Source organism: Hetaerina americana, unplaced genomic scaffold (assembly GCF_022747635.1).
Source record: "Hetaerina americana unplaced genomic scaffold, ioHetAmer1.1.p SCAF_5, whole genome shotgun sequence".
Lineage (NCBI taxonomy): Eukaryota > Metazoa > Arthropoda > Insecta > Odonata > Calopterygidae > Hetaerina > Hetaerina americana.
Window position 1 is genome coordinate 72826150 of NW_027287095.1, and position 13391 is coordinate 72839540.

The following is a 13391-nucleotide window of genomic DNA, read 5'->3' on the forward strand; positions in this document are numbered from 1 at the left end:
TAATGCGATACCTTCCTACAGGCAGGAATCTGGTTGCGAAAGCCTCATATATGGTGACAATCAGTATCTAATTCTTATGTAAGAATGCTGATACGAAAATGTCGCCTGTCCTCAAATGGCGCAAAAATGGAATAATAGGTATAGCTGGTGAGGAGACAAAGATATCCTAAATCAAACAAAATCAACTATCAAAACTACATTATTACAAACGAGCAGCAGACCAATTGCCCACAAAAATAGATCAATACAGTGCATATGATGTACTTTTTTGGGATGCATCCAACCATGTATCCTACATCACGATTTCTAATATACATTGCGTTCTTCAAAGTCATACGACAAACGTTTTGTTAACGTAAAGTCGTGCGTGCGCTATTTCTTACATCTAAGGCCGTAAGAAAGAGGATATAATGTCAAAGTTATTTGACATGGTACACAAACGGACAAATAGAAAATATAACTTCAACTAGTATGCAATGCGAATTAATGCCGGCGAATATCATTATTCACATAATTATCCAAATATTAAATTAGGTAGCAATTACTAAGCGAGCAGGAAAGAAAATGAGATTTCGTGGAACAATATTCCAGTCAAGGAAAATTCATACATAATAAACATCTACGATATGTATTTAAAAAATATTTACAGCGACAGAGAGCAAAGTTTAATTCATGCATTCCTTCAAACTACCTAAGCGTCTAACTTTGTCATTCTTACCTGTGCTCTGCTTTCCTGTACCATTTTCTATATGCACCAACTTGGTCTCCTGATGTTGATGTTAGACTAGGAGACGGAGTTTGGCATCGACAAGGTGTACCAGGCACGTAGTCATTCTCCATTTCAGGCGATTCACGATCCATCACACGAGCAAATATATTGTATATCCTGTAACACTGATGATATACGACTGGTTTCATTTGATTGAATAAACGTAGCTGATAAAACATTTTCACAAAATGAACCTAAATGTAATAGGTGTAATCGAAAGCGTGGTTCACAATGAGCATAATTTTAATGCCCCATTGATTGCTAATTCACTAGAAGTGGGGAAATATTCGTTCAAATATCAACAGACACTCAATGACAATCGCTTGGAACTAGCACGAGATTTCTGCAGCAAATGGGTGGGAATGTGGCACAACAAATCCAATTATCATACTTACGCTAATTTTTCAGTCTTTTCTCCTAAAAAGTTTACATAAAATAGCCTTATATAAAATCAACCGTCCACTAGCAGACAATACCGCAGCTGACGCATTTCGGAACAAGTGACTACCGAAATCCGGATTAAAGATAAGATAACGATGATTGAATTTCCCGCAATGAAGCATTCCTTTACAATTGTAATTGATTGGAATCTTCTCTCGAATTTGCGTATACTGTTCGGAGAAATAATAAACATTTTATTTGGTTCATTGTTACGTTTTAAAGATTCAAACTGTTATTTTCTCCGTGTTTCTATATGTTGTAATAGAATTTTTATTAAATGAAATAGAATTGTTAGGTTGAAATAAATGGATTGTTTATAAAATTTAGATATTCAATGCGTCGTTTTTGTTATGCTATCATAAATACTGAATAGACATCACCCGAATTTGCCATTCCTGTGGAATTATCATTTTCATTCAATGACAACATGATAGTGAAAGATCTAATTATAGTGTAGAGAACTGGAAATTTGTGAGGCAATTATATGAAATATATAAACATATTATTTCCACAAGGGCACGAGTTCAATCGCTGTCCTTCACCATCTGCGAACATTTTTATCGTAAGTTTCACTTTCACCTATAAAACCGGATCTCCCCACTTGCATCCGGGTTTCGCGCAGTATACCTAATTCCATTTGTAAGTTCAGAGCTTTCTCACTCATTGAGTTTGATGACGGAAACAGAAACGGTATTACGGCTTGAAAATAAGGCATTTCAATACTCAGAGTATAAAAAATGAAAGGCCCATTGATAACACTTTTGGCAACATTGCTGTTGAACATGTCGCTAGTGTCGGCATTGTCACGCAGCTCAGCAGGCGTCTTATCTGTAGCCAAGAGAAGCCTTTGCTCTACGAGTAATTGCATATTAAAAATGGAACAGCACGAAATAGTACCAGACGTAATTAACAAGGCGCCTCTATCTGTTTTGCAGGTAAATGTCCAAAGTAAAACATGATTCTCATTGTTCTTTTGCTGGTATTTAAACATGCCGGATACTCATTTCCCTTCATATTATTTTACTGTTGATACTAAAGCAATGACATGCCAAATTGTAGGTAACGTATGGAAAAGATTCGGTCAATCTTGGAAATGAACTTACGCCAACCCAAGTGAAGGACATTCCGACTGTAACCTGGGATGCAGAAGCTGATGCATTTTATACTTTGTGCATGACCGGTATTCAAGTGTTTCATATGATCACTGTGGGTATTGTTTATGCTACGGTACTATAGTTTTCCCAAATATGTTTTTCATATAGATCCTGATGCACCCAGTCGCAAGGACCCAAAATTTAGAGAATGGCATCATTGGCTTGTTGGAAATATTCCAGGATCAAACATACCTGGTGGAGAGACTTTGTCTGAATATGTCGGCTCTGGACCTCCGAAAGGCACCGGTTAGTTCGAGAGCTTGAAATTTCTAGAGTTTAGTTGAATATTTTATATGAGTGAGTGAATTTGGCTGTAATATTTTTTAGGTCTCCATCGATATGTTTTCCTGGTTTACAAGCAATCAAAAAAACTTACATTTGATGAACCTCGCTTAACTAACAGGCAAGTGAATCGTTAAACTAACATATATCTTAATGCCTCTGCTAATAATGAAATATTTCTCCTAAGCCAGATGAATTTTGAATCTATGAAGATTAAGTGGCATTGCTTAATATGTAGCATTAAACTCTGTGTGTGGGTATTGTAATGGATATCAGAGTATGTAATTTTTAAACTTCCATCTTTGCTACCCGCATGTTTAATCAGTTATTCATCCATACGTGAAGTCATTTAGTTGAATTAAAATCGTATAATTTTATTTTATATTTTTTAGGTCTGGTGATCACAGAGGTAAATTCTCCATTCAGAAATTTGCTGACAAATATAGCTTGGGTCAAGCAATTGCTGGCAACTTCTATCAAGCGCAGTGGGACGACTACGTTCCAAAACTTTATGAGCAGCTTGCAGGGAAGTGATTGATGAACGCTTAAAACTTCATGTGCAACTTGCAGGGAAATGAAATGGCATAATGGTATTCTGTTTTGATAATGAAGTATGGAGATCGGGTGATGATTACTGTATTATGATGTATATTATCATAGTCGGAATTAAAAAAACTTCTTAAGGAGTCATTGGATTCTCTTCTTTGAAGTATTGATCTGTGTGCCCTGTGCAAAATCATTATGAATGACTACAAGTATAATGTCCGAAATATTGTTTGCTTACAGAAGCCATCTCTGCTTCATGGAGATTAGGCTATTGGCTTGGTTACTTAAATGACTTGTATTGCCATAAGAAAAGAACGCCAATTTCTAATTGTTTGATATCTTTTCTTTGTTTCATACTTAATTAGCAATTTAATATGAAAGCGAGGTTAATGTTTGTGTGAGAACCTGTACAGCAGGTAAGTGTTGCTCTAAATATAACCCAGGCACTGGATCTATGTGGTTGACCTTGAAGTTCTATGAATTTGCCTCCAATCTAAAATTACTGTGTCATGGGATGGGGCCACAAAGATCATTGCTGTTCAACTATCAAGGTGCACCAATTGTTGTGTTGCCAAACTTGAATTTACTGTGTAAACTTAAAACCTCACATTGTGTGCTTGCTTGAGTCCTAAGGAATAACTTATTTTTAATTAGAAAGTGATATTTTTTGCTTTCCATGAGGGAAATATAGGAAATTCACTGCCTGGTTAATGTTACTAGAAATAGTGTTTCTATTTGTAGGCATTTAGGGTAAATAATCAAGTTTTTAAACCTATTTTAGATATTTTGTCATCAAAATATTGTGTATTTTATATGCAAAGTTAGGCCCTATCTTTCATAATCGACATTGGAAAAAGTACTCAATGGAAGGTTTAACTCTCAGGAAAAGAATTTTCTTTTGTAAAGATCCGATATAACTGATTAAAATAACACGAGAAATGTGGCCTCTTAATGAAATTATGAATTCTGTAAAGTTCACTACTGCTTATTGTGGCTAGCATTTCCATCTTTACACATCATGAAAGGGAATTGGGCCTGATTTGATGACTTCCAAAGAAAAGTCAACTTAGTGCAGTCAGCAGGTCACACTGTCTCAATAGCCATTCACAAGGCTGAAGGCTAAGGGCCATTAGGTGGTACTGGCAGGAACCAAAGGTTCTCCCTCCCAAATTAGAACTATCCCAAAAACAGCAATTCCTATAATATTATCTTTTTAATTGAATATGTTGAACAATATGATCGGCTTACAGATTGATGCTGCAAATTGAGGTATTAATAAAAGGAAAAGTTAAATCTGAAACTAAGAGGTGTAGTCTCTGAATTGTTTTTCATTGTTATATATGAATAATTTTTCAATTCCTCTGAAATTTATATCTGATGTGACAAGTCAACAGAGTGGTACAGTTACTCTAAAATTTTTATCGATATCATCTCCCTAAACATTCATCCATTTTCACTATCTAATTTCCACACTTAAATCCCAGCCGCCCCACTCAAAGGCATTCACATGTTGAGGCAATTTTGAGACATTAAAGTTAGCCAGTAAAAATAAATGATGAAATTTATTATTGGCCTTTGGTAACTTTTTTCCTGAAAGCTTGTCCAGTTGTGACATGTCACCACCACTTCTGATCTAGTCTAAGAGTTTGCCTTCACCGACCTGGAGAGAAGTATTTGTTAAAAGGGATTTCACATAAAAGGAGTTCTTATTATATACGGAAATGGCATTTTTTAAAACAAGTTTAGGAGTAAAAAATAGTTAGTTGGTTTAGTTACAGTAGTGACTGATACTAAATCTTTTGATGACTGCTTCCTCAAGCAAGCAATTATAAATAGGCATCACCCAAATGCTTCAGAGTTAGGCTATTGCCTTGATGACGCATTATGGGCGTAATCAATGAGGTGTCCTAATAGGCTTCATTGTTGGCAAAATTCGTACTACAAATTTCGCCTAAATATTCAGATGGCAATTTAATTTCCAGAGTAATGTTAAGCAAAGGTCAATGCTGGCCTCAGTGGTGGTGGGGTAACTTCCTCGCCTGCCAACCCAGAGGTCACGGGTTTGATTCCTGCCTGGGTGGATTTTTTTCCATCCAGGGCTTGGGTGTTTGTAATTGTTTCTATTGTTTTGTTTGTTTGTAATTGTTTCTATATCATTGTTAAAAGTCCAATACACAGGACAGAATGCTGTTTTTGGATTAATGCAAAGTAAATAAATACAAATGTGAATGATAAAAGTGGAAACAACTTAAACTTGTTGACTTTCCTTGACTACAAATATGAACAGGGACAACAGTTTCTTCATTTGATTTATGTTTGCTTTCTATGTGCAATAATATAGATATATTATTGATATGAAAATTTAAAGTTTATAGAATGGTATTGTTAATTGTGTGCGAAGTTTTGGTCATAAAAGCATCATATTGAAATGACCATAACGTTATTGTTTTGATGTTCATTAATGATATGGAGAGTAATTTTTTTACATGAGGAAAATAGGTCGTTGAAATAAAATGATAGGCATAGATTGGAGGCTATTGTGATATGGATGTGGAGAAAGATGGAACAGTAAAATGAATTGAAATGAAAACAAATGAAGTATTAGGCTTGGTGGGAGTGAGAGAGATTGTTGGAGGAAATCCATAGGAGGCAGGAAGGGTGGATGCCTATTGATTGGTGATGGAGATTTGAAGGCTATGATAAAGGACAGAATGTTAGACAACTGTGAGGAAGGGGTATTAATAGGATATGTAAGTTGACTGTAATGAAGGGAGGAAGTACTGTATTTCCCCATCGATAACGTGCACCTTATGTGTGAGGTGCGTCCAGAACTTCGTAGTTATCATGAATTTGTATAGATACCGCGCGCCGAGGGCTTCATAGTTATCTTGAATGAGTAAAGATGCCACGCATCTGTGTGTATTTACATATATTGTGCGTAAAAATTATGTATAGTGTGTAAAAATACGTCTATATCGCATGTGTGTGCAAAAATACATCTATGTCTGGATTTTTTCAATTTTCATTACATTACGCGCATCGTCATTTTTTCGATTATCTGAACATTTTTGTGTAGATAACACATGCGTAATTGTTGGGAAAATGCGGTATGTGGAATTGAAGAGTAGTGTAGGGTGTCAGGTTGTGTCTCGTTAGTTGAGGCTTAGGTATGTAGGGGTGTTAAGTCTGCATTCATCCAAAACCTACCTTAACCAGTAAACTAATAGATGACCATTGAATAACTACTTGATATATTCATAAAATTAAAAATAAATTGAGATCCTCGCACTGTCAGGTTAAGAATCAATACAAAAAATCGCACCCAAAAGAATTCAGGAAATAGCTAGTTGAAACTGCTTGTGGGGTTTCTCATCTAAGGCAGCCCTATGACTTTGGTAGGAAATAGCTAGTTGAAACTGCTTGTGGGATTTCTCATCTAAGGCAGCCCTCTTGACTTTGGTACCCATTACCCACTGCATTCCACCTTCTTGACATATCCTGCTATTGCTTTTTGACAGCATCACTTTTATGAGGTTCAGACACAAAGAAGAATCAAATTTAGGATTAACTGTTTCTTAATGAGCAGAACATGTCCCAGTTACATGCATCCTTTGGCATTAGTCTGATTAGAGCACTCTTTATTAGTAAAAGTTGTGACTGTACTAGTAAAATATACTCTAAAATTAACAATGCACGTGTGTGTGTCTTCTTTCCATACAATGACTGAAAAGTAAGAAAAAATTTGCTAGTTAAATGAGCTTATTTAAAAACTTAGTGCTTCAAAACCCTACATTTTCATAGCATTGTGTTGCATCAATAGAGTATGAGTCAATAATTCCAATTGATTTCTTTTTTGAATGAGTTCCCTCTCATTACGCAATGAGTTTTTCCCAATATGAAGGAATGTCTACATACTTGACATACATTTTAAAAGAGAATACATTGTATGCATTGTCTTTTCTAAATGGATAAAAATTTAATTTTGTTCAGGATTTGGTGTTATTAAGACGAAACTTACACACCTGTGAGCCATTATTGCACAACCCAGAAAGAAATAGTTTTAGCTATTATATCTTAGAAACTCGCGTCTTCCTACTCACTGTTTACTAATGTTTCAATTACACTTTATTTTTGCTTGATGAGTAACATGGAAAATATGTTCATTTACTGCATATTTTCCCCTTGTATTTCAATAAAATTTATCTGTAATTCATAGCTCTCATGAACTGGAGTCTTATTTGTATCATCTCTTGTGAAGTAAATGGAAAAATAAATCTTGAAGCAAAATTATGTATCATTGCATATTAAGCAGAGGTGCCTGCTATAAATAAAACACTGCTTCATTATTTACACTTCATTTATGACTAGATTTCATAAAATATTTTATAATGTTACACATAGGACCTTAATTTCAAATTTGTGCATAAATGTTTCACTTGAATAAGTGATTTATGAAAAGTAAAAGCAACAAAACCGTCCACATCAAAAGGATTATGATGTTTTTCGTATTGTCAGTATTATTGTGGCACAGGAAAACATGTATCAACCCAGCTTTTTAAATACCAATCACCTCAAATAAAAACTTATTTTGGTTCAATTACCAAAGCATTTTTACATGAACTTGAGAGATGGAAAAGTGATGAAATTCGCTAATCTAAAATACCTCTTAACTGTAGCACCGCTTTAACATTACAAAATCGAAGTCTTTCAACACTGATTTCATAATTTCAATGCTGCAAAGTCTTTAAGCATTTCTTCAAATTTAGATATTGAAAAATAAATTCTGTTCCCAAAAACACATAGACCACAACTTTTCATGGCAATCTTATTCACAGTAGATGAACTGTAGATCCACCTTCATTGACACATCAATCGTGGATTTTAATTCACCTTGAGACAAGCCTATTCTTGATGAAATCACATGTAAAATGACAAGACATACAAACCTGCTGTATGTCCAGTGGAAGATGAATATTTATAAAACACATCAAACTAATAACAGTTGTTTTCACTCGTTAACAGACACAAATAAATGTTAGGACATGTATAACACACCAGTAAAATTTATTATGAAGCCTTGGTAATAATTCACTTGGGTGGATTGAGCAGTAGGAACGTAAATGAAGCACTCATGTCACAAGCACTTGACACAGTAAAAGAACGACGCTGGACCAAAATCCTAAAAGAAAGACACAAAATATGCACAACTCTACTAGGCATTTGTCCATCCACAGATTACCGAGAAATGAGGTGCAAAATAGTTGAACTAATTAATAATTTTGAGGTTGTAGCTTTTCCATGTAAATAGCTAAAAACTACATTCATTTCACCAATTATGTTCGCTTGCAATTTGAACCTTTACAAAAGCCATTAAATAGATGACGCAGTGTTTACATTACACTGACAAAATTAGGGACCTTTTTTTGTCACTCATCTTGAAACAACAATTACACATGCTGACAATGGCCATATATTTAGGATACATACTTTCTTGTACTATAAACCACAATATTTTACATAATGTCACAAAATTTTATTATTTAATTTTGTTTCCACACTTAATTATGGACACCCCTAATGTAAAGATAGGTTATTTTCTTTTAATGTTTAATCATGGAATGAGCATGTCATTTTTTCTTGGCATGCCATTGAGAAAAGTTGTCTGCATCTTAAACAAGGTTCAAGAAATATTCAAGTGCTGGTGAAGTTCAATATGAGTTGCATTGGAAGCACAGTTAACAGAATGCCACACCTCTCAGGCATTTGCAACATAATCATTTAAGAGTCAAGAATATGAGTAATTTCAAATGGTAACCCAAATTCGACTAAATTTTAGAAATCCTCAAATGTTGAATTTTGAACTTTCCTGGTTGAATCCCATCAACTTGGCGTGAAAAAAGAATAATCTCTAATAAACTAATTTTATTCATCATCATGAATTGATTTCAATCATGCACAAAATTCTTAATACATTACATGCTAATGGTGGGTTATGGCAAACCAAAAATTTGATTGGCCCTCTTAGCTGACCTGAATACCCCAAATTGCATATGCATGCCAATATTTTTACTGGAAATGCAAGTGAAAAACAAGATTCGAGGTGTAGAACTCAATTAAATTATTTAAGACTTTAGGAAAAAATTATTTTTTGACCAAATTATCGGACGTTCAACTTTGAACCTTAATTACACCAAATTTCCTGTGGACAGTGTAAATCTCGGCTTCCTTGCTCCCTTCCCAGGAAAACTGATATTCTTAACAGCAGTGACTTTTGTGAGTGTGCTTGGTAGCATGAAAATTGGCAATACACTGCTAAAATACACTTAACGTAATGGGCACCCTCGGTTAAAAGCATATGAAACTTATAGGAGGAGAGACACAATTGAAGATTAAATGAAATGATTTGCCACTTTTTCTAGATATGGACAAATTAAGGATACAATTTTCCTTCCAAACAGCCAAAATAATCACAATGATTTGAATTACCAGATTATTAAAAAGAACAAAATCAATCCCTCCTTTTCAGAAAAAGTCGACAGAAAGGATCAATCACTGATCAAAGTAATTAATTACTAAATTTGATGGGTCTGATGAAACTTAATGAAATAAGGAATTTCTCATGTCGCTATACATATTTGCATAAACTGGATGCAATGCTACCACAGAGCCACTGACCCATATTGGCGAGAGTATCAAGTAATGTACCACTAGCCAATAGGCAGACTGTATATACAAATTAATTATATACCTACATATGCATTGGCACCTTTAAAATAATTGTAGAGTTCATTGTAAGCAAGTGTTGATTAAATAGATACCTGCATGAATAAAATAAATTAAAGGAAGTAAATCAAAAAGGATGCAGTTCTGAAAGAGGATATTGTTGAAAACGCACTATGTTAAGACTTGCTAAAAAACAAACCATCTCGGAGGTGAAAGTTGGCCAAAACATGCACAGCAAACCTTTTTGGGTGAAAAAAGGAAAGTTTCCGTTCTCTCACAACTGGTATGAAACCTTTGGAGATCAGGTATTGAAAGTTAAATGAAAAAGAAAAGAATAGACACTTCAATATTTCTCATTAATTTCTTATGAGATCCAATATCATTCCAAAATATTCAGTCTCTTTCCAGTTAATGTCATTGCTACCATTTCACAAACATGAAATGCACATTTTTGATGAAAAATTAATTAAATTGAAACACTTTTAAGGCATTAATTGATTTGAATAAAACACCACTCATCACGAAATTTTTAAGCGGAACATAATGCAAATAACACAATGCGTCCAGAAAATAAGGCTTCAATTGTTATGTTCAGGGCTAAATAATTAGTAACAACCCAAGAAAATGCATCCACCATGTTGTTCACATTCATACTCCGGTAAGTTATAGCTGAATGTGAAATGACCACCTTGACCTGTCTCTTTTCAAAAGGAAACTACATACACAAGACGCTCAACTTGTAATGCATGAATGCTCCTCCTAAAGACGCACTGCTATGTGAGATATACTCCCAAGTGAAGCCTAGTATGAATCCTGAATGAGATATGATTACATTGAAATTTCTATAATTCATTTTTCTTGGGGACAATTCATATTTAACCGAGCAAAAATGCATTGATTGCATTACAGGGTGCGGGGCTAAAATCTGGACAAATGAAACGTTTGTTTGAAAGCAAATTTGTTAAAAAAATACAAATGAAAATGCTTTTACAAAAAGTAGTGGTAACTGTCAAGAGTAACAATGTAACCCCCTTCTGCCGCAATGACAACCTACAATTTTGTCCTGAATCGATCGCACTCACTCTTTAAAACAGCACTGTACATATTCGCGAATGCTGCTACGATAGCGGTGCGTAAAGACGCGAAATTAGGGTGGCGATCGCCCCGGGTGCTCTGAAATCAGCGCCTGAGCCTTCTCGACAACTGGCGCAGTTTGTGACACACGTTTCCTTGCCGGGTTAGCGAAACTATCCCCAGACTTCTCCGAAGCATTATACTTAGCAGCAATATCGTTAACAGTTGATCTGGGGTACCTGAAGAATCTAACTATTTCACTGGGCTAACGCCCAGCGTGAAGACTTTCGACATTAGCGGCTGTTTCATTGCATTCCGCACTTGACCGTAACAACTCAGCCATTCCGAGGTGATGACTATTCACTACTTACTCGTAGATAGATGCCTATAGCTTTCAAGAATGCCAATCGCGACCTCCAGTGAAACTGCAATATGGCGGGAATTGAAATTTGTCCAGATTCACGCGCTGCACCCTGTATATTCCAACTTAATATACGTATAAGTTATTCTGCATTCCAGTCAAACTAATGGGTGGAGGGACTTTTAATGAATTATATAAAATAACATAGCTAAAAAAAATCCAGCCAGATTTTTAACACAATAAATAGCCAACTTTGAAAGAAAAAATAACACTTGGATAACTTATAATTTGATTTCAGAGTGATTTTTTTTTAGAACTTCACCTATGAGAACAACCATGAATGACACCTCTTTATATTAGCTTCATCATAGTATGTGCATTGTGAATGGCATTAAAATTCTTCAACGGATTGGAAAACCATTTATCAATACAAAAAGCCCTCCTAGCTCTGTTCACATATTTCATTATTAAGAGAAAAGGATCGTCAAGACCTACACGATTAGAAGATTTCGGACATACTCTTAAAATATAAGAGCATCTCCTTATTCCTTCTAGAATAAGATTCAAAACTTTTGACTGCAACAATCTAAATGAGGGTGTCCATAAACAAACCTCGAAGATTTGAGCACTGTTGAAAAATAATTATGAAAGACTTCAATGACCACTGCTTGAGTGAACGGTATACAAAAAAATAACAAGACAATCTTGGAACCAAAATGCCAAACTCTGCAACTGCCACCGTTTAAGGCTCCAATACCCAATTTCATTGGGAAAATAACTGCAGCATAAACCTACACAAGCCTTTCTGGACACCCTTCCAATTTGGTAGCCTTCTACCAACACAAAATTTCCTATAAATGCAGAGAAAACAATTCCATGTGTAACTAATTACACAGTAAACTAAATCAATGTACCAAATCATCCAATCTTCAGAAAGCATCCAAGCTGCACCATTCTCAGCTCATTGTAATTTTTTTGGAAACAATCCTTGCACCAAGCACTGACAAATCTCATTTGCCTTTCCATCCAATCTTAGCTATGTTTATATTCTAACAATGAATGGCCAAAAAAGTTTCTTACCAGACTTGAAAAAATAAAATATTTCTTTAAGCAGCACAAACGATCGACCTGGCTCGAGGTCTCGTCAAGTCTGTGATGCCATTCTGCTTTGTTCATTTCCGACACACTATTACTACCTTCCCACACGAGTCATGTTGATACACAGTTGGTGGTCCCGTCGGTCTCCCCATCCACCGTTTCCCTTTCGTGGCTTTTGTTGCTTTCCATTCTTACCACTACCAGCTCCGACACCACCACCATTGGCTCCCCCAGTGAAGATTAGGGTCAGGTGCGAGGGGAAAAAGTGTTTGCTAGCCTGCTTCACCACTTGCTGAACCTTTTGAATCACGGCCGTGGGCTCACAATTGTTCTTTTTATGGTGGACACCACTATTAGAACAAAAAAGAAAAATTAAATCACAAAGAAGAAATGGCAGTGCAGTCATGCAAATTTTATTGAGGTTCATATTTTAACCATTTTCAGTATACTATGCTAGGTTGGAGGTACGTAGTAGTCCAGGGGTAGAGCGTTGGACTACTGACCAAAGGGCCCAGGTTTGATTCCCAGTAAAGCCCCTCTAGGCACCCTCAGCTCCACCCAAGCTTTGTGATTTTTCGGGTATCAGATCTTCCTGAAAAACCATAACCTGCGCAGGGAAAAGAACTGGCCCCCCTACCCTGATGTGTGAATTTCCCACGCCGTCGGGCTTAGCACTTGGTACTAGGTGGATTCCAGTTCAATTCAGTTTTCATACAGGTTAGGGTAGGTTTTTGATGTACCCAGTTATTACATACTACTGTACTCCAACGTCCTGACTAACATGATTCAAAATCCTTGATTCCCATAATACATATTACAATAACTAGCTATTCAGCTCTTCATATTCCCTTAATTCCATCCAAAATGCATATTCTTTACCTTTAAGCTTTCCCAGCATTCTCTCTCCTCCTCCTCCCCCCCCCCATTAACATCTTCAACATCA

At 35.7% G+C, this 13391-nt stretch overlaps 3 protein-coding genes across 4 annotated transcripts in view; 1 reads left to right on the forward strand and 2 right to left on the reverse strand.

The window, feature by feature from the left end:
• The window catches only part of Nt5b (5' nucleotidase B), a 203909-nt gene extending 202656 nt beyond the window's left edge, over positions 1-1253 (reverse strand). The window contains exons 1-2 of one of the 2 annotated variants that reach the window (XM_071592912.1): positions 1165-1253; positions 719-894 (exon numbers count right to left, since the gene is read on the reverse strand). In XM_071592912.1, coding sequence (XP_071449013.1) covers positions 719-861 — 143 coding nt within the window. In that variant the 5' untranslated portion in view covers positions 862-894; positions 1165-1253. Of the gene's footprint in view, positions 1-718; positions 1049-1164 lie in introns of those variants that run through there. The other variant, XM_071592910.1, reaches the window with a different exon arrangement.
• Positions 1254-1813: 560 nt separating this feature from the next.
• On the forward strand, positions 1814-3336 carry LOC139694003 (protein D3-like). The gene is made up of 5 exons (XM_071592389.1): positions 1814-2145; positions 2270-2390; positions 2473-2610; positions 2692-2767; positions 3039-3336. Exons 1-5 carry the CDS (start codon positions 1948-1950, stop codon positions 3178-3180), a joined length of 675 nt encoding a protein of 224 aa, XP_071448490.1. The 5' UTR covers positions 1814-1947; the 3' UTR covers positions 3181-3336.
• A 4214-nt stretch (positions 3337-7550) lies between these two features.
• Mgat2 (alpha-1,6-mannosyl-glycoprotein 2-beta-N-acetylglucosaminyltransferase) overlaps positions 7551-13391 on the reverse strand; it is a 52603-nt gene continuing 46762 nt past the window's right edge. The window contains exon 9 of the mRNA XM_071592537.1: positions 7551-12798. Within this exon, the coding sequence (XP_071448638.1) occupies positions 12543-12798 (256 nt within the window). The 3' untranslated portion in view covers positions 7551-12542. The remainder of the gene's footprint in view (positions 12799-13391) is intronic.

Bases quoted from the DNA above. Each gene is read 5' to 3' on its own strand.
- LOC139694003 (XM_071592389.1), top strand. From the start codon at position 1,948: ATGAAAGGCCCATTGATAACACTTTTGGCAACATTGCTGTTGAACATG. The intron at 2,146-2,269 runs GTAAATGTCCAA...GCCAAATTGTAG, and splicing joins CGCCTCTATCTGTTTTGCAG to GTAACGTATGGAAAAGATTC. The intron at 2,611-2,691 runs GTTAGTTCGAGA...AATATTTTTTAG, and splicing joins TGGACCTCCGAAAGGCACCG to GTCTCCATCGATATGTTTTC.